We start from the raw sequence: 22,454 nt of genomic DNA, 5'->3' as shown, positions 1-22,454 counted from the left end.
TAAACTGGGTGAATTTTAGCCCATTCCTCCTGACAGAGCTGATGTAACTGAGTCAGGTTTGTAGGCCTCCTTGCTCGCACACGCTTTTTCAGTTTTGCCTACAAATGTTCTATAGGCTTGAGGTCAGGGCTTTGTGATGGCCACTCCAATACCTTGACTTTGTTGTCCTTAAGCCATTTTGCCACAACTTTGGAAGTATGCTTTTCCTGCCTCATGATGCCATCTACTTTGTGAAGTGCACCAGTCCCTCCTGCAGCAAAGCACCCCCACAACATGAGAATTCCAGCCCCGTGCTTCACTGTTGGGATGGTGTTCTTCGGCTTGAAAGCCTCCCCCTTTTTCCTCCAAACATAACGATGGTCATTATGGCCAAACAGTTCTATTTTTGTTTCATCAGACCAGAGGACATTTCTCCAAAAAGTACGATCTTTGTCCCCATGTGCAGTTGCAAACCATAGTCTGGCTTTTTTATGCCGGTTTTGGAGCAGTGGCTTCTTCCTTGCTGAGCGGCCTTTCAGGTTAAGACAATACAGGACTCGATTTACTGTGGATATAGACACGTTTGAACTGGTTTCCTCCAGCATCTTCACAAGATCCTTTGCTGTTGATCTGTGATTTATTTGCACTTTTTGCACCAAAGTACGTTCATCTCTATGAGACAGAACATGTCTCTTTTCTGAGCGGTATGACGGCTGTGTGGTCCCATGGGGTTTATACTTGCATACTATTTATGTACAGATGAACGTGGTACCTTCAAGCATTTGGAAATTGCTCCCAAGGATGATCCAGACTTGTGGAGGTCTACAGTTTTTTTCTGAGGTCTTGGCTGATTTCTTTTGATTTTCCCATGATGTCAAGCAAAGATGCACTGGGTTTGATGGTAGGCCTTGAAATACATCCACAGGTGCACCTCCAATTGACTCAGATTATGTTAATTAGCTATCAGAAGCTTCTAAAGCCATGACTTCATTTTCTGGAATTTTCCAAGCTGTTTAAAGGCACAGTCATCTTATTATATGTAAACTTCTGACCCACTGGAATTGTGATACAGTGAATTAAGTGAAATAATCTGTCTGTGAACAATTGTTGAAAAAATTACTTGTGTCATGCACAAAGTAGATGTCCTAACCGACTTGCCAAAACTAGAGTTTGTTAACAAGAAATTTGTGGAGTGGTTGAAAAACAAGTTTTAATGACTCCAAAGTGTTTGTAAACTTGCCGACTTCAACTGTATAGCTCATCTCTTGGCAGTAGTACTATACACTACTTTATCACTGACCTCAACCCAGAGTCTCTCAGAGCGTTCACAGTCAGCCCAGACACCCCTATCAGAGCACAACAAAATCACACAGTCTACTTGAACAGAGTAATACTCAATCATGAGGCATCAAAGCCAGGAACTGAGTAATATCAAGAAATGCTATAGATTGAAGTAATGTAGTGTGGAAACCTACCAAAAACAATTAGGCAACAACAAATTCAATCCCTTTTAGACAACTCCTGGACAAAACGTTCCACTGTAATAGTGAAGGTGTCAACTTGGCAGTAGAAAATCTAAACAGTATATTTGACCTCTCAACTTCTCTATCAAATCAAAACATTTCTAACAGAAAACAATGAGCAACAATGACAAATGTTTTGATGAAGAACGCAAAAACCTAAGAAAGAAATTGAGAAACCTGTCTAACCAAAAACATAGAGACCCAGAAAACCTGAGTCTACACCATCACTATGGTGATTTACTAAAACAATACAGAAATACACTATAGAAAAAGAAGGAACAGTACGTCAGAAATCAGCTCAATGTAATTGAACAATCCATAGACTCTAACCACTTCTGGGAAAATTGGAAAACACTAAACAAACAACAACACAAATAATTATCTATCCAAAATTGAGATGTATGGGTAAAACACATCTCCAATCTTTTTTTGCTCTATAACAAAGAACAAACAGCAAAAACATACATGATCAAATACAAATCTTAGAATCAACTGTTAAAGACTACCAGAACCCACTAGATTATCCAATTACCTTGAATAAACTACAGGACAAAATAAAAACCCTCCAACCCAAAAAGGCCTGTGGTATTGATGGTATCAAAAGTGGAGACAAATTTGACCCCAATAACTGCCATGGGATATGCGTCAACAGCAACCTTTGGAAAATCGTCTGCATTATCGTTAAACAGCAGACTCATACATTTTCTCAGTGAAAACAATGTACTGAGCAAATTTCAAATTGGCTTTTTACCAAATTATCGTACGACAGACCACGTATTCACCCTGCAAACCCTAATTGACAAACAAACAAACCAAAACAAAGGCAAAGTCTTCTCATGCTTTGTTGATTTAAAAAAATCATTAGACTCAATTTGGCTTGAGGGTCTGCTATACAAATTGATGGAAAGTGGTGTTGGGGGAAAAACATACAACAGGAATGCAGCTTAAGCCCCACCCTCTTCAAAATATATATAAACGAATTGGCGAGGGCATTAGAACAGTCTGCAGCACCCGGCCTCACCCTACTAGAATCTGAAGTCAAATGTCTACTGTTTGTTGATGGTCTGCACAGATTCTGCCTTGACAGTAAATCTCAGTAAGACCAAAATAATGGTGTTCCAAAAAAGGTCCAGTCGCCAGGACCACAAATACAAATTCCATCTTGACACTGTTGCCCTAGAGCACACAAAAAACTATACATACCTTGGCCTAAACATCAGCGCCACAGGTAACTTCCACAAAGCTGTAAACAATCTGAGAGAAAAGACAAGAAGGGCCGTCTATGCCACCAAAAGGAACATAGCAGGATCTTGCTAAAAATACTTGAATCAGTTATAGAACCCATTATGGTTGTGAGGGTTCTATAACTATCCTTTATGGTTGTGAGGTCTGGTGTCCGCTCACCAACCAAGAATTCACAAAATGGGACAAACACCAAATTGAGACTCTGCATGCAGAATTATGCAAAAATATCCTCTGTGTACAACGTAAAACACCAAATAATACATGCAAAGCAGAATTAGGCCGATATAGCCGGTAATGATCAAAATCCAGAAAAAAGAGCAACTCAATTCTACAACCACCTAAAAGGAAGCAATTCCCAAACCTTCCATAACAAAGCCATCACCTACAGAGAGATGAACCTGGAGAAGAGTCCCCTAAGCAAGCTGGTCCAGGGGCTCTGTTCACAAACACAAACAGACCCCACAGGACAGCAACACAATTAGACCCCAAAAAATAATGAGAAAACAAAAATATAATTACTTGACATATTGGAAAGAATTTACAAAAAAACTGAGCAAACTAGAATGCTATTTGGCCCTAAACAGAGAGCATACCTGACCACTGTGACGGACCCAAACTTAAGGAAAGCTTTGACTATGTGAGCATTGCCTTGCTATTGAGAAAGGCAGCCGTAGGCAGACCTGGCTCTCCAGAGAAGACCTGGCCTGGCTCTCCATGTGCACACTGCCCACAAAATTAGATGGAAACTGAGCTGCACTTTCTTTTTTTCTTTTTTTACCCTTTTTTCTCCCCAATTTCATGGTATCCAATTGTTTAGTAGCTACTATCTTGTCTCATCGCTAAAACTCCCGTACGGGCTCGGGGGAGAAGAAGGTTGAAAGTCATGCGTCCTCCGATACACAACCCAACCAAGCTGCACTGCTTCTTATGTGTTGGAGGAAACACTGTGCACCCGGCAACCTTGGTTAGCGCACACTGCGCCTGGCCCGCCACAGGAGTCGCTGGTGCGCGATGAGACAAGGATTTCCCTACCGGCCAAATCCTCCCTAACCCGGACGACACTAGGCCAATTGTGCGTCGCCCCACGGACCTCCCGGTCACGGCCGGTTACGACAGAGCCTGGGCGCGAACCCAGAGTCTCTGGTGGCACAGCCCTTAACCACTGCGCCACCCGGGAGGCCCTTAAGCTGCACTTTCTAACCTCCTGCCAAATGTGTGACCATATTTGAGACACATATTTCCCTCAGATTACACAGATCCACAAATTTGAAAACAAACCCAATTTCGATAAACTAGTATATCTAAACACCCTGTGTTTCACTGGGTGGAATACCACAGTGTGCCATCACTGCAGCTAGATTTGTGACCTGTTGCCACAAGAAAAGGGCAACCATTGAAGAACAAACACCATTGTAAATACAACCCATATTTATGTTGATTTATTTTCCCTTTTGTACTTTAACCATTTGCACATCATTACAACACTGTATATATACATATGACATTTGAAATGTCTTTATTATTTTGGAACTTTTGTGAGTGTTTTTTATTTCACCTTTATTTAACCAGGTAGGCTAGTTGAGAACAAGTTCTCATTTGCAACTGCGACCTGGCCAAGATAAAGCATAGCAGTGTGAGCATACAACAAAGAGTTACACATGGAGTAAACAATTAACAAGTCAATAACACAGTAGAAAACAAAGGGGGGGTCTATATACAATGTGTGCAAAAGGCATGAGGAGGTAGGCAAATAATTACAATTTTGCAGATTAACACTGGAGTGATAAATGATCAGATGGTCATGTACAGGTAGAGATATTGGTGTGCAGAAGAGCAGAAAAGTAAATAAATAAAAACAGTATGGGGATGAGGTAGGTGAAAAGGGTGGGCTATTTACCAATAGACTATGTACAGCTGCAGCGATTGGTTAGCTGCTCAGATAGCTGATGTTTGAAGTTGGTGAGGGAGATAAGTCTCCAACTTCAGCGATTTTTGCAATTCGTTCCAGTCACAGGCAGCAGAGTACTGGAACGAAAGGCGGCCAAATGAGGTGTTGGCTTTAGGGATGATCAGTGAGATACACCTGCTGGAGCGCGTGCTACGGATGGGTGTTGCCATCGTGACCAGTGAGCTGAGATAAGGCAGAGCTTTACCTAGCATAGACTTGTAGATGACCTGGAGCCAGTGGGTCTGGCGACGAATATGTAGCGAGGGCCAGCCGACTAGAGCATACAAGTCGCAGTGGTGGGTGGTATAAGGTGCTTTAGTGACAAAACGGATGGCACTGTGATAGACTGCATCCAGTTTGCTGAGTAGAGTGTTGGAAGCCATTTTGTAGATGACATCGCCGAAGTCGAGGATCGGTAGGATAGTCAGTTTTACTAGGGTAAGCTTGGCGGCTTGAGTGAAGGAGGCTTTGTTGCGGAATAGAAAGCCGACTATTGATTTGATTTTCGATTGGAGATGTTTGATATGAGTCTGGAAGGAGAGTTTGCAGTCTAGCCAGACACCTAGGTACTTATAGACGTCCACATATTCTAGGTCGGAACCATCCAGGGTGGTGATGCTAGTCGGGCATGCAGGTGCAGGCCCGACTAGCATCTTGTGTAGTGTAATGTTTACTGTTAATTTTGATTGTTTATTTCACTTTTGTATATTATCTACTTCAGTTTGCTTTGGAAATGTTAACATATGTTTCCCATGCCAATAAAGCGCCCTGAATTGAGAGAGAGAGAGAGAGAGAGAGGGAGGTTAGCAGTGTGGGGCTAGCTGCTTTAGTGTTAAGTTTATTGCAGAAACATTCAATTTTAAGGAGTGTAAAGCCTGAGCAGAAGATCCGCCATCCAGATCAATGTTCCTGATGTTGTCAGATGGTTTTTGCAGTGAACATGAGAGCCTACGAAGACCCTCAAACAAACACACACACACACACACATCCCTGAAATAGGAGGCAAGGAGTTCTGTGGCAGCATAGAGACAGCAGCACGCAACCTGGTTAAATATTAATCCAAGGTGGGCATCCCTCCCGGATGGAAACTCTCCTCTCTCTGTGGTTACATCAGGAACAAGAAGGAGCTCTAAAGCTCTTCTTCTGCTGTGTTATGTCATTAGTGGGAGAGAATGACCCAACAAATGCTTCCACCTTCCTTCCTCCGCCACACTCACTTTGACTCAGTCATGTAAGATCTGATTATAGGAAATGGAGGAAAAGGAACAGATAGGTCATAGACTTTGGTAATCTTTATGTAACCCTGTGTTTCATTGGCTGGTGGGTGAAAAAAACTGACATGGGAGTAAGTAAAGTGGCGGGGGGGTGGGGGGGTGTTGGAGAAGAAGTAGTGTTGATGGTATACTCCAGCCATGTTCCCCCTTGGGAGCCTTGTGCATTATGGGACTTGGAGTGTGCTGCCTGCTCACGCTTTTTATTGACTGGATCAGTAGGTTACAATCCTACAAGATCCTTCTACTCCTTGAATGGAGAGTATGTAGCAGCTATCAGTCCCCCATGCTGCTAAAGCCTAGCTGCTCCACTCATGACCACAGCAATGCATTTAGGAGGCTTACTTGTTGGGCCATTCACTGGCATAAGAAATTGTCTTTTTAAAATGTGGCTATTTTATTATGTTTAAGAAAACAGCTTTACTATGTGATGTATGCAGCACTTAGGGATTTTCCTTTGTGTACTGATTCTAAATTGAATCTACATCCATTTACTTTTTAATTACACAAGTTATTATTCAATACACCATATTCAAACAAATATGGTTAAAGAAAGAGTGGTTTAATATGTCGGAGAGGTATAATATTGTTTTCATTATTGCCCACAGTTCACTTACAACTGCATCATAGACAGAATAACCATTCCCTGCTCAATTGCTACACCATCTAGGGTTTGACGACTCCCATGAGGGAAGTCAATAGAGCAATCATACTTTATAGTCCACCTTGTACAGTACACGTCAGGCGCCAATAACCTTATCCAGAAATGAAATATTCAACCGCCAATAAACCATCAGGACCACTAAAGAGAGCTGTAATGGCATCACAAACATGTAATGCATCACAAACATTCAGGACCAAGCTCCTCTTTAAGTAGAGATTTCAAATGAAGATCAATATGGAACACACATTAAGGGTTAGTTAACCTGCTGTGTTATTATGTTGCCCCCACTAGGTCAGTCTGTCATTCAATGTACTGTATCAACCTCACTCTGTAGATCTAGGATGACCGACATAGGCAGGGATATTACAGAATATAATACACAGGTGGTAGGTAAATAGGTTTGTTATCCTCATTTTGTCAAAATGCTGACCTATACAAATCAGACAGAACAGGACATTTTCCTGGTAAGACTTCCTCTACGAAGGTTGGGGGTCTGCAGTGAATAAATACACATTATTATGTGCACATCGCACCATAGCAGCTCTGATTCACTTTTATGTTGTTTGTTAAATGAGGCATCTATAATTGTATTTTGCAACCTTAATTAAAAGAAAGGCCCTCAAACAGCAGTACTGGAAGGGAGTGCAAACAATCTGTTTCACTATGGGGCAATTAGGATAGAGCGACACCAGTTGTTTGGGTTTTTGTTTCCTGACACTGGGTGGGCAATATGAGTAGTGTCTCTCTCTCTCTCTCTCTCAACTAGCCACGTGGATCTAAGACACTTTTCGTTTTCGCTGCCTCGACAGCATTGTATTGTAAGTTACCCTCTAGAATGGTGCTCTGATGTTATTGCTACACCTAGGTAATTAAATACAATAATGCGTGGTCTGCTGGGATTGAGTGGGCATGGACTTATATTCTGTAATATAGGTTTGACACAGACTGTACAATATCTTACACAACAGAAAGACAGTTTGTGCATCTTCAGGAATACTTCAGTATGTGGGAGGGCATCAACCAAAAGTCAGCAAAAAGACACTGAACAATAATGAAATTCAACAGCTGCACTAGAAGTACATAATGCATAATCACAAGCACAGAAATGTATCTTGCGACAGTCCATTAAAAAGTCCAAAACAGGACTAAACAAAACATGAAGTGGAAATGAAAGAGAGGAAACCTTATCTTTATTGATAGGGGTAACCCCTGATGAGTCCTACAGTATATTGTTGTACAACAGAAAACTACCACCACTACTACCATCAGTAGACTCTTAAGGATGAATAAATCACATAATAAGTTCCATGGACTCTGTGTTCAATAAATGCTTAACATGATTTTTTATAACTACCCCATCTCTGTACCCCATCTGTAAGGTCCCTCAATCGAGTAGCGCAATTCAAGCACAGATTCATACACAAAGAGCAGGGAGGCTTTTCCAATGCCTCGCAAAGAAGATCACCGTTTGGTAGACACTGAATATCGCTTTGAGCATGGTGCAAGTTATTTATTAGGCTATGGACGGTGTATCAACACAGCTAGTCACTACAAAGATACAGGTGTAACGGATGTGAAACGGCTAGCTTAGTTAGCGGTGCGCGCTAAATAGCGTTTCAATGAGTGACGTCACTTGCTCTGAGACCTTGAAGTAGTAGTTCCCCTTGCTTTGCAAGAGCCGCGTCTTTTGTGGAGCGAAGGGTAACGATGCTTCGTGGGTGACTGTTGTTGATGTGTGCAGATGGTCCCTGGTTCGCGCCCGGGTATGGGTGAGGGGACGGTATAAAGTTATACTGTTACACAGGCGTCCTTCCTAACTCAACTGACGGAGAGGAACTTTTTTGTCTTGAATACAAAGTGTTAAGTTTGGGGCACAGGAGGTTGATGGCACTTTAACTGGGGAGAACGAGCTTGTGATAATGGCTGGAGCGGAATCAGTGGAATGGTATCAACGTCAAACGTCAAACACATGGTTTCGCTTTGTTCCAGCTATTATTATGAGCCATCCTCCCCTCAACAGCCTCCACTGGTTTGGGGCAAATCCAACACAACACATCACTGTATACCACTGTTTATATTTTCAAGCATGGTAGTGGCAACATTATATTATGGTTATGCTCGTCATCGGACTAAGGAGTTTTTCTAATAAAAATAAATACAGCTATAAGCACAAGCAAAATTCGAGAGCAAAACCTGGTAGACAAACTTACCTTTCAGCAGGACAGTAACCTAAAACACAGATCTATACTGGAGTGGCTTACCAAGATGACACTCAGCGGCCTAGTTACAGGTTTGACTTAAATCAGCTTGAAAATCTATCAGAGCTTGAAGAATTGAAAAAGAATAATGAGCAAATATTGTACAATCCAGGTGTGCAAAGGCTTACCCCCAAAAACTGTTCTAATCGTGGCCAAAAAATGCATCGACAAAGTAATGACTCAGGGGAGTGAGATATTTGGCAACATTTCTAAAAACATTTTCACATTGTCATTATGGGGTATAGTGTGTAGACTGGTGAGAGAAAAAAATATTTTAAAACATTTTGTATTCAGGCTTTAACACAACAAAATGTAGAATAAGTGAAGGGGTATAAATCATTTTTGAAGTCACAGCATATGTATAGCAGAAGCCTGGTCATGGGCTAGTTAAGCTATACAACTAATTAACACTATTATACCATGGCATTGTTGAATACTCATTTCTGATTGGTTTGACAGGCATTCTAGAATGTGCATTATTTCCCTTTATAAACTGGGTGGGTCGAGCCCTGAATGCTGATTGGCTGACAGCCATAGATCATATACCACGGGTATGACAAAACATTTATTTTTACTTCTCTAATTACATTGGTGACCAGTTTATAATAGCAATAAGGCACCTCGAGGGTTTGTGGTATAATGACCAATATACCATGGCTAAGGGCTGTGTCCAGGAACTCAGTGTTGCGTCGTGCACAAGAACAGCTCTTAACTGTGGGGGCGGCAGGGTGGTTAGAGCGTTGGACTAGTAACCGGAAGGTTGCGAGTTCAAACCCCCGAGCTGACAAGGTACAAATCTGTCGTTCTGCCCCTGAACAGGCAGTTAACCCACTGTTCCTAGGCCGTCATTGAAAATAAGAATTTGTTCTTAACTGACTTGCCTGGTTAAATAAAGGTTAAAAAAAAGATATATATATATATATATTGGCCATATACAACACCTCCTTGAGCCTTATTGCTTAAATAACGCACAGAATATTTGCATGGTAGAATTCAATGGCTATAGTTCATACTTATATGTTCTATGTTTGAGCAGATTTGAAAGCAAAAATCGGATTGAAAATATTATTGGTTTTGTTGAATTCGATTTTCATAATACTAAGCTAGGACTGATGGTTTGGTTAGCTATACTAACAAGTTGTTTTGTTTGGTTACCATGGCAACTACTGTAGCTATCTAGTAATAATTGATATATCAAAGCTTCAGGCTAAGGTAAAATCTAGACTTGGTTTCCTCTATCATAATCGCTCCTCTTTCACCACAGCTGCCAAACTAACCCTGATTCAGATGACCATGCTAGATTATGGATATGTAATTTATAGATCGACCAGCTGTTCGGTAAGGGTGCTCTCGAGCGGCTAGATGTTCTTTACTATTTGGCCATCAGATTTGTCACCAATGCTCCTTATAGGACACATCACTGCACTCTATACTACTCTAAAAACTGGTAATCTCTGTATACCCGTCGCAAGACCCACAGGTTGATGCTTATTTATAAAAACCCTTTTAGGCCTCACTCCCCCCATCTGAGATACCTACTGCAGCCCTCATCCTCCACATACAACACCCGTCCTGCCAGTCACATTCTGTTAAAGGTCCCCAAAGCACACACATCCCTGGGTCGCTGCAGCTGCAACAAACACTCAAACTGGACCTCAAACTAGCCTCTTCTTCTTGTTTTTAGCTGAGAGCAGTGGCACCCAGATTGGTCGTCTGTTGCAACAGCCGATCCGTGACAAGGATCGACCAGTTGTTCATTCCGAGATGCCGTTCTGCACAACACTGTTGTACTGCGCAGTTATTTGTCTAGTTATGGCCTGCCTGTTAGCTTGCACGATTCTTGCCATTCTCCTTCAAAGTCTTTCTCATCAACAAGACACTGTCGTGCGTGAAAAGCCCAGGAGGGTGGCCGTTTCTGAGATACTGAATCTGGCGAGACTGGCACTCATCATCATAACACGCTCAAAGTAGCATAGGTCACAGGTTCTAAACATTCTAGGTTCTTCCCATTCTAAACAGTCAATCAAACAGTAACTGAATGCTTTGATTCCTGATTTATACAGCAAGCCACGGCCACGTGACTCACTGTCTGTTGGCGTAATCCATTTTCGTGAATTTATTTATTATTTATTTCACCTTTATTTAACCAGGTAGGCTAGTTGAGAACAAGTTCTCATTTGCAACTGCGACCTGGCCAAGATAAAGCGTAGCAATCCAACAAATACAACAACACAGAGTTACACATGGAATAAACAAAAGATACAGTCAATAATACAGTAGAACAAATGAAAACAAAAAGTATATATACAGTGAGTGCAAATGAGGTAAGTTAAGGAAATAAATAGGCCATGGTGGCGAAGTAATTACAATATAGCAATTAAACACTGGAATGGTAGATCGGCAGAAGATGAATGTGCAAGTAGAGATACTGGGGTGCAAAGGAGCTAAATAAAGAAAGAGAACTGGAAGGAAAGACGACCAAAGGAGGAATTGGCTTTGGGGGTGACCAGTGAAATATACCTGCTGGAGCGCGTGCTACGAGTGGGTGCTGCTATGGTGACCAGTGAGCTGAGATAAGGCGGGGCTTTACCGAGTAGAGATTGGGGAATGGGGTGGTGTACCTAATAAACTGTCCAGTGAGTGTATGTGTTATATGTGAGTACCATTCATTTAACTAATACACTATGGCATTCATGAAGAACCATAATTGATGGTGTGTCTGAGGTAATTCACTAAGTGCACACTCTTAGTCCGTGTTCGTTAGGAGTGTGAATTACAATTATGAGCCCAGCTGCTGTGCATTCATGGTTGTGGTTGTGCAAATACTTTCTTCTTCATTGAGATGTATGCAACACCTGGTCTAGAATGCAAGGTCAACACTGTGGGGTCGATTCCAGGCTGCTCATTTGCAAACCCTATAATGAGATATGTGTCAATCCAAAGATGTGCTCTATACACATCTGGCATACTGTATGGAGAGGTTTTGACAGCCATATTATAAACAACACAGGTGCAATTGAAAACGACAACCCTTACAGAAAAGCAATATTATATCACATGAGTGAAATAAGTGTAAACATATACAGAGATTGCATATATACGGTACCAGTCAAAAGTTTGGACACACCTACTCATCCAAGAGTTTCTTAATTTTTTTACTATTTTCTACATTGTAGAAAACTTGTTACCTGTATTAATGGCACCTGTTTGAACTTGTTATCAGTATAAAATACACCTGTCCACAACCTCAAACAGTCACACTCCAAACTCCACTATGGCCAAGACCAAAGAGCTGTCAAAGGACACCAGAAACAAAATTGTAGACCTGCACCAGGCTGGGAAGACTGAATCTGCAATAGATAAGCAGCTTGGTTTGAAGAAATCAACTGTGGGAGCAATTATTAGGAAATGGAAGACATACAAGACCACTGATAATCTCCCTCGATCTGGGGCTCCACGCAAGATCTCACCCAGTGGGGTCAAAATTATCACAAGAACGGTGAGCAAAAATCCCAGAACCACACGGGGAGACCTAGTGAATGACCTGCAGAGAGCTGGGACCAAAGTAACAAAGCCTACCATCAGTAACACACTACGCCGCCAGGGACTCAAATCCTGCAGTGCCAGACGTGTACCCCTGCTTAAGCCAGTACATGTCCAGGCCCATCTGAAGTTTGCTAGAGAGCATTTGGATGATCCAGAAGAAGATTGGGAGAATGTCATATGGTCAGATGAAACCAAAATATAACTTTTTGGTAAAAACTCAACTCGTCGTGTTTGGAGGACAAAGAATGCTGAGTTGCATCCAAATAACACCATACCTACTGTGAAGCATGGGGGTGGAAACATCATGCTTTGGGGCTGTTTTTCTGCAAAGGGACCAGGACGACTGATCCGTGTAAAGGAAAGAATGAATGGGGCCATGTATCGTGAGATTTTGAGTGAAAACCTCCTTCCATCAGCAAGGGCATTGAAGATGAAACGTGGCTGGGTCTTTCAGCATGACAATGATCCCAAACACACCGCCCGGGCAACGAAGGAGTAGCTTCGTAAGAAGCATTTCAAGGTCCTGGAGTGGCCTAGCCAGTCTCCAGATCTCAACCTCATAGAAAATCTTTGGAGGGAGTTGAAAGTCCATGTTGCCCAGCAACAGCCTCAAAACATCACTGCTCTAGAGGAGATCTGCATGGAGGAATGGGCCAAAATACCCGCAACAGTGTGTGAAAACCTTGTGAAGACTTACAGAAAACGTTTGACCTCTGTCATTGCCAACAAAGGGTATATAACAAAGTATTGAGATAAACTTTTGTTATTGACCAAATACTTATTTTCCACCATAATTTGCAAATAAATTCATTAAAAATCCTACAATGTGATTTTCTGGATTTTTTTCCCTCATTTTGTCTGTCATAGTTGAAGTGTACCTATGATGAAAATTACAGGCCTCTCTCATCTTTTTAAGTGGGAGAACTTGCACAATTGGTGGCTGACTAAATACTTTTTTGCCCCACTGTATACCCTTTGTTGGCAATGACAGAGGTCAAACGTTTTCTATAAGGTTTTCACACACTGTTGCTGGTATAATGCTCACTGCTCACCAGCAATAGGGAGCGAGCCAAAGTTATGTTGATGCACGCAACTACTGACATACTCTCGGTTCTGACCAGCACAAGTCGGCTCAACAAAAGCAGGGTGAAGTGCCAAGTGCCAGATACAAATCAAATCAAACTTTATTTGTCACATGTGCCAAATACAACAAGTGTAGACCTTACATACAATGCTTAGTTACAAGCCCTTAACCAACAATTCCGTTCAAGAAAAGTTAAGAAAATATTTACTAAATAAACTAAAGTAAAAAATAATAAAAAGTAACACAATAAAACAACAATAAGGAGGTTATATACAGGGGGTACAAGTACCAACTCAATGTGCGGGGGTACAGGTTAGTTGAGGAAATTTGTTTATGAAGGTAGGGGTGAAGTGACTATGCATAGATAATAAACAGTGATAGTAAACAGCACCGGTACCACTTGCCATGCGGTAGCAGAGAAGACCGTCTATGACTTGGGTGACTGGAGTCTCTGACAATTTTAAGAGCTCTGGGTAATTAATATGCATTGCACTCTGCACTCGTACAGTGCGCCCCACCCTCGACGGGACGTGTCTGTCGTGATCACCTTGTGGATACAACTCAGCCCCTGGGAGCCCCCTTAAAATAGCAGAGGGTCCCACCAATGGGCCATGGCCCGTGGGCCTGACAGGGACACCCGAAGTGACCGGCTTAGGCTGCGAGATGCACCCAGGGGTGCGGCTGGCACTCAGCATTGGAAGGGTCGTATCAACAATAGCCCCACCATAACAGCTTCCATCATAGAAGCCATCCTCCCCAGTTGGCATAGGCATTGTTGAAAACACACTCTGTGACCCAGCCGGAACTTGGAAGCAGAGCCGGAACCCGGACATACCCCGTGGGGATAGAAACGCTTGATACGCGAGTGAGTCTAGCTTGAGGTCCAGAAATGGAATGCACTGAGATGGAGTCAGACAGCTCTTTTTCAGGTATCTTATGAAGCCTAGAGACTGAATACAGGATAGTGGCATGGATGTGTTGCCCCCTCAACTCGGCCACCACAAGCCAATCGGCTGTAATAGCCGCCTGCTCGTGAGCATTCTGAATTTGTAAGCCCGGCTCAGTTAATCCCTACCATTGTGTCGCTAAGATGTCATAATGTCTTAGTAAATATACATTATACCAGGGGCGTTGGTAGACAATGTAAGTAACCTAATTGGTGTCCCTCTAACTGCCCTAAATGCCACTGCTGATCCTACAGCTATTGTATGCAGCAATCATGTGCCTATGAACCAGATATATGCTGTTAGCACTGAGGCGGTGTGCCCTAGTAGGGAGTCCACTGTGTGCAGCTCACCCTGCACTAACATAAATAACATGAGAATATCTACTGCTGCTAAGCTTCCCAGTAAAGCAATGAAAACAACCAAGCATCCCAGAAAAGTGCTCAAAATAGCCCATGTTAACATATGTAGGTTAAGAAACAAGGTTCATGAAATAAGTAACTTGCTAGTAACAGATGACATTCATATTCTGACTATCTCTGAAACTCACTAAGATAATACCTTTGATGATACAGTGGTAGAAATACAAAGTTAACAGAAAAGACAGAAATGCCAATGGTGGAGTTGTTGCTGTTTATATTCAGAACCACATTCATGTAAGGATCTCATGTTAAATACTGTTGAAGTAATATGGCTACAGGTTCATCTGCCTCACCTAAAGCCCATTTTTGCTGGAAGCTGCTATAGACCACCAAGTGTTAACAGTCAGTATGAAATGCTTGATAATGTATGTGATATCAACAAAGAGGTATATTTCCTGGGTGATTTAAATATTGACTAGCTTTCATCAAGATGCCCACTAAAGAAAAAGCTTCAAACTGTAACCAGTGCCTGCAACCTGGTTCAGGTTATCAGTCAACCTACCAGGGAACTTACAAACAGCACAGGAAAGTATTGATCACATTTTTACTAATGCTGCAGAAATGAGCTTGAAAGCAGTATTCCGATCCATCGGATGTAGTGATCACAATATAGTAGCCATATCTAGGAAAACCAAAGTTCCAAAGGCTAGACCTAATATAGTGTAGAAGAGGTCATACAATACATTTTGTAGTGATTCCTAGGTTGCTGATGTAAAGAATATTTGTTGGTCCGTAGTGTGTAATGAGGAGCAAACAGACACTGCACTTGACACATTTATGAAATTACTCATCCCAGTTACTAATAACCTGTGTCCATTAAGAAAATTACTGTAAAAACTGTTCAATCCCTGTGGATTGATGAGGAATTGAAAAAGGGTATGGTTGAGAGGGATGAGTCAAAAGGAATGGCAAATAAGTCTGGCTGCACAACTGATTGGCAAACATACTGCAAATTGAGAAATCATGTGACTATTCGAAATTAAGATAAATGACATAAAGAATGATAGTAAAAAGCTTTGCAGCGCCCTAAATGACATTTTGGGAAAAAAGGCAAACTCAGCCCCATCATTCATTGAATCAGATGGCTCATTTATCACAAAACCGACTGATATTGCCAACTACTTGAAGGATTTTTCATTGGCAAGATTAGCAAACTTAGGCTTGACATACCAGCAACAAACACTGACACTACACATCCAAGTATATCTGACCAAATAATGAAAGACAAGCGTTGTAATTTTGAATTCCATAAAGTGAGTGTGTCAGAGGTGAAAAAATGATTGTTGTCTATCAACAATGACAAGCTACCGGGGTCTGACAACTTAGTTGAAAAATTACTGAGGATAATAGCAGACGATATTACAACTTCTATTTGCAATAGCTTCAATTTAAGCTTACTAGAAGTGTGTGACCTCAGGCCTGGAGGGAAGCAAAAGTAATTCCGCTACCTAAGAATAGTAAAGCCTCCTTTACTGGCTCAAATAACCAACCAATCAGCCTGTTACCAACCCTTAGTAAAGTTTTGGGGGAAAAATGGTGTTTGACCAGATACAATGCTATTTTACAGTAAACAAATTGATAACAGACTTTCAGCACGCTTATAGGGAAGGTCATTCAACAAGCATAGCACTTACACAAATGACGATGAATGATGATTGGCTGAGATAAATTGATGATAAATAGATTGTGGGGGCTGTTTTGTTAGACTTCTGTGCAGATTTTGACATTATTGATCATAGTCTGCTGCTGGAAAACGTATGTGTAATGGCTTTACATCACCTGCTATATTGTGAATAAAGAGTTACCTGTCTAACAGAACACAGATGGTGTTCTTTAATGGAAGCCTCTCCAACATAATCCAGGTAGAATAAGGAATTCCCCAGGGCAGCTGTCTAGGCCCCTTACTTTTTTCAATCTTTACTAACTTCATGCCACTGGCTTTGAGTAAAGCCAGTGTGTCTATGTATGCAGAAGACTTAACACTATACACATCAGCTACTACAGCGACTGAAATGACTGCAACACTTAAAGAGGTGTAGTTTGTTTCAGAATGGGTTGCAAGGAATAAGTTAGTCCTACATTTTTCAAAAACTAAAATCATTCTATTTGGGACAAATCATTTAATTAAACCTCAACTAAATCTTTAAAAATTTTAATGTGGAAATTGAGCAAGTTCAGGTGAATAAACTGATTGGAGTAACCCTGGATTGTAAAACTATCAAGGTCAAAACATGTTGATTCACCAATATCTAAGATGGGGAGAAATGTTTCCATAATAAAGTGTTGCTCTATCTTCTTAACAGCACTATCAACAAGGCAGGTCCTCCAGGCCCTAGTTATGTCACACCTGGACTACTGTTCAGTCATGTGGTCAGGTGCCACAAAGAGGGATTTAGGAAAATTGCAATTGGCTCAGAACAGGGCAGCACGGCTGGCCCTTGGAGTAACAAGTAACTGACTCTGGCGTTGCAAGTACACAAAACCATGGCATTGCAAGCACAAACACACACACACACACACACACAATTAAATTGGCCCAGATAGCAGATAACATGTGGCCTACTGTAAGCTGTGTGTGACTAGAACACAATGGATGCACAAAATAGAATGCCACCAGGGAGAAATTGCATTGACAATGGAAGCAATATCCACTAATAGCATGTTACGCCCCCTCTATTTAATGAAGGGCATTTCAAAGTTAAAGCTCATTCTCATTAATAATAGATTTACAATGTAGTTTTATTCAATATCACCACTACATCAGTATAAGTTTATATTTAGGTATTGAACTTGAATTTAATGTGGGTACATTTTCATGACAATACATTTATTCTGACATTATGTGCTCTTTGCAAAGAGTGTGTATTGTAGCAAATTCAGGGGGAGCCCCAACCGGGACTCGAACCTGGGTCCTGTAACTGTCAAGCCAAAACCCAACTGTTATGCCAAGAGATCCAAAACTCTTGACAGGGTTGCTAGGTGTTGGGTGAAGATCGCTACATGATCCATTCCCTCGGGAGAGCGTGTCTGTCCCAATGCTTCTCTATATCATGTCCCTCTCACGTGTAGACGCCTCTCTAATGGCTGCCCTTGAGCCATCCCACTTCTGACACCAAATTTAGTGAATTCAGTGGGTAGCCCCAACTGGGACTCAAACCCAGGGACAGCGACTGTCAAGTCAAAACCTTAACCATTACGCCAAGAGCTTCGAACCCCTTGACGAGGTCGCTAGGTGCTGGTTTAATGTCTCTACAGCAGGGATCATCAACTAGATCTAGCCGCGGGCCAATTTCTTTATTGAGCGGATGATCAGGGGCCGGAACAAAATTACAAATAATTTGCAGACTGCAAATTGACCGCAAGAAGCCCAAACAGATATAATATTTGACTAAAACATAATCATTTCAAACCTTGCTTATTCAATCAAATATACATAAGTATATATATATATATTATGTGTGGGAATACTTTGGAACAGATTTCCAAAATTAAAAATAACATGGAGCTGATTTGCTGGTGTTACATATGCTACCTTTCAAAAGTTAGGGGTCACTTAGAAATCTCCTTGTTTTTGAAAGAAAAGCACATTTTTGGTCCATTAAAATAACATCAAACTGATCAGAAATACAGTGTAGACATGGTTAATGTTGTAAATGACTATTGTAGCTGAAAACGGCAGGTTTTTAAATTAAATATCTACATAGGTGTACAGAGGCCCATTATAAGCAACCATCACTCCTGTGTTCCAATGGCACGTTGTGTTAGCTAATCCAAGTTTATAATTTTAAAAGACTAATTGATCATTAGAAAACCCTGTTGCAATTATGTTAGCAAAGCTGAAAACTGTTGTGCTAATTAAAGAAGCAATAAAACTTGCCTTCTTTAGACTATTTGAGTATCTGTAGCATCAGCATTTATCGGTTAGAATACAGGCTCAAAATGGCAAGAAGCAAAGAACTTTGTTCTGAAGAACTTTGTTCTGAGAACATTGTTCTGAGAAATGAAGGCTATTCCATGTGAGAAATTGCCAAGAAACTGAAGACCTCATACAATGTTGTGTACTACTCCCTTCACAGAACAGCGCAAACTGGCCCTAACCAGAATAGAAAGAGTAGGAGGCCCTGGTGCACAATTGAGAAAGAGGAGAAGTACATTAGAGTGTCTAGTTTGGGAAACAGAGGTCCTCACAAGTCCTCAACTGGCAGCTTCATTAAATAGTACCCACAAAACACCAGTCTCAACATCAACAATGAAGAGCAGACTCTGGGATGCTGGCCTTCTAGGCAGAGTTCCTCTGTCCAGTGTCTGTGTTCCTTAGCCCATCTTAATCTTTTATTTTTGGGGGGGCCAGTCTGAGATATGGCTTTGTCTTTGCAACTCTGCCTAGAAGGCTGATAATGAGCCTCTCTATGCCTTGTAGATATTCCATAAAAAGTCAGCCGTTTCCAGCTACAATAGTTACTTACATCATTAACAATGTCTACACTGTATTTCTGATCAATTTTATGTTATTTTAAATTGACAAAAAATTAGCTTTTCTTTCAAAAATAAAGGAGATTTCTAAGTGACCCCAAACTGTTGAACGGTAGTGTATATATATATATAATACAAATATGTTTTGCTCAGAAAACCAAATTAAACCACTGGCCACCAGTTGGGGAACAGTATTGATGTCTAATCCTCATGTGTTGAGGTCTACTTGACACATACACATTATATAGCACACAGCATACCCTCAACCTCAATGTTCAGAACCTAAATGTCTAAAATATATATTTGATATATTATTAATTTTGGGAGATCAATGTGATTTGTTACTGTTGGTTTCCTTACACACACTATTTCTTGTTTGTAAATAATAGGCCCAGTATAATAGGCCTAGCTGTAATGAGTAACACATTTGTATACTAAGCTGGACTGCATACATCTAGGCCTGTGGTGTGAGGAATTCAATTAATTAAACACAACTTTGAGTTCGCCATTTGACCAAGCACATTCACAAAGATATCACATCATGATCTATGATCCCATTTAGATTTACGACAGACTATTTTCTCTCCCAGTTATTGTTTATTCAAGACATAACACCAATCACCGCACCAAGAGTCTACTCAGGGCACTCAAAGGGCTTTACAGTGCGCGTAAAAGCTGAAATGCTATACGTTCAATGGCAGGTGGTGCCTAATAACGAATGATAGACCCTCTTGGGCATGATGGGAGCCAAGTGTACCAAATGTGTAGGCCTACGTGCAGAACATAGGTAGGCTTACTAGGCTAATTGGCTGCAGCTACTCCATTCATTCAAAATAGCATATAAAACGCTTACCTCCAAATCTGCCCAAGCTGCAAGATGTGGATGACGGATTGCGCGGACCAGATAAAGATAGAACAGGACGCCGACCTTTGCTTATTAGTCCGGGTTGCCGTGCTGCTGTTACTGTTGCTTGTGGTGTTGCTCTTGCTGGCGGTGGATGCCTGTTTTTGAGGTGTGGACGGTTGGGCGCCCACGTCTCCATGTGAAGCAGAACCGGTCAGCAGCTTCCCGTCCATGTGGGATGAGCAGTTTGCCGCACCGGCGGCATTTGAGCTCTCCTCGGTGCTGAAATCATGGACGAACCATCGGAAACTGAAGACTTGGACGGAGAACGACCCTAGCACCACAAAAAATAGTGTGAGTCCGAACCACCAATACTCGCGACGGAGGTAATAGTCGACAGAAAGCCAAATATCGGTGCCTACATCGGCGAAATACACCGCCACTGCGGCGAGGAACCATAGACAGTCCCATATCGTGTATTTAGTTTGCTGCTCTCTGCCAAGGCGAAGACATGTCGATTTAGAACCACAGCACCGAGATTCCCCATTCACGAAGTCCCCATCCCCAATTCCCGAATCCGGCTGCGATCCTGGAACGAGTCCTTGTACTGAGCCCGAGTGGTCCGAATTCTGCAAAGGCGTGAAAGCTACATCGCTCTTTTTCATTTTCAATACCCCATCCGATTTAGCGGCCATTATCGTAGCTTTCTCTTTCTCCTCCTGCCAACACTGTATTTTCTCCTCCCGTTTTCTCGTCTCCCCCTCGGCTTCTATTTTCCAGGCGAAGATATACTGGGCTGGGCGACTTACTCTTCCGCCAGCTACAGCGCCGCCTGTTCATAACAAAGCAACACTGCCGCTCGGCAGCGGGTACGAACCATATGCTCTCCCATGGCACATACTTAAAACTATGACATCATTGCTTTGCAACTCTTTCACAATCGCTCCTTACCTCACTATTCTCACCAATAGCCACAACAGGACTACAGCATATTACAATTCACTCTGACAGGCCCGATTAATCCAAATAGGCAAAGAAATATATAAAATATTCTACCTTTTTACTGACCTGTTATGAAAATGTGTGGGCATAAAAATGTATTACAAAGGACTACAATAAAACGAATTGTAGGCATATAGCCAATATGTCAGGTCGACTATACACTTAACCAACGATGCTCAAAATACAACAGCCTAATCCAGAGGGAGTAGGGCTTCCGTGCTGTCACAATGAGATAATACAATAGCGATGAATAACTGGAGCAGTGACGCACCCAATAGCACATGCTGATTTGTGGTTAAGTAGTCAATTATTTCACTATTCATAGATGTAGGCTATTTATCCATGCTTAAAGTGCATAAAACGGTTAATTCAGCACCATGGACAGCTCCCGCGTCAAATCTCCTTCATACTGTACTGCTCATATAGAGTGGGTGACCAAGTCCCCTCGTTTATCACTAGAGGGACCCGAGACCATCATAAGGCAGGTTGACCCGGGTTTATTTGACAAAAGCAATGTCGCAAAAAACAAAAAATAATTGCGACAGATGCAGGAGAAACTTTCTAATGATCGACAAAAAAATGTATCCATTTGACAGCGGTGGATTCTTTTTTTGTCGAACTTTTTTCTTTTAACTAAATGATGATGGAAACGTTGTTTTTCGAATAAATGATGATTGCTGAATCATTTTGAAGGTAGCCTACGTGATGTCAGTGTGTAACTATGAAGCTCCACTACACTTTTCATTATAAAATGCCTACTGCTTGCAAAATCATTTTTTGCATAAGTATAAAAAATTATATTTATTTGTAGGACAAGGATTGTCCTGACTTTCAAGAATATCTGAATAGCTTCATCTTGCTTTTCTGGTTGGCTGGCAAGTTTCACCATCCAATTGTTTCAGATCTACAGTAGTGCCCGTTTCAGCATGGCACTGACTGTGGCGAAACGTTGGCACATGACAATTATTAGAATGTGGCAAATATGACCAAAGTCTTGTATTATATCCATTCTGGCTTTTGCAGGCTACCTGAGACATGGAATAGATAGGTGGGAGCAGTGATGACCTGTCATTCAGGGCAGATGGGACAGAGCCTGCATTTTATTCTGGCATTAATGTGTGTCACATATCAGTTTGCAAACAATGTAAAATAATAGAGTTAATAAAGCCCTTACAAACATTGTCTCTTTTTTGCTTTCTTGAGTAAGGCAGCTCCAAAATGCACATGTTTCAGCCTAGCTCAGTGCTTTCT

General features: G+C 41.5%; 1 protein-coding gene across 1 annotated transcript in view; it reads right to left on the bottom strand.

Moving 5' to 3' along the window:
* LOC109872289 (XK-related protein 4) overlaps positions 1 to 21,083 on the bottom strand; it is a 100,425-nt gene extending 79,342 nt beyond the window's left edge. Inside the window, exon 1 of the mRNA XM_020463472.2 lies at positions 20,211 to 21,083. Within this exon, the coding sequence (XP_020319061.1) occupies positions 20,211 to 20,896 (686 nt within the window). The 5' untranslated portion in view covers positions 20,897 to 21,083. The remainder of the gene's footprint in view (positions 1 to 20,210) is intronic.
* Positions 21,084 to 22,454: the final 1,371 nt, after the last annotated feature.

Source organism: Oncorhynchus kisutch, linkage group LG27 (genome assembly GCF_002021735.2).
Source record: "Oncorhynchus kisutch isolate 150728-3 linkage group LG27, Okis_V2, whole genome shotgun sequence".
Taxonomy (NCBI): Eukaryota; Metazoa; Chordata; class Actinopteri; order Salmoniformes; family Salmonidae; genus Oncorhynchus; species Oncorhynchus kisutch.
This window is presented reverse-complemented; position numbering and strand designations above follow the sequence as displayed.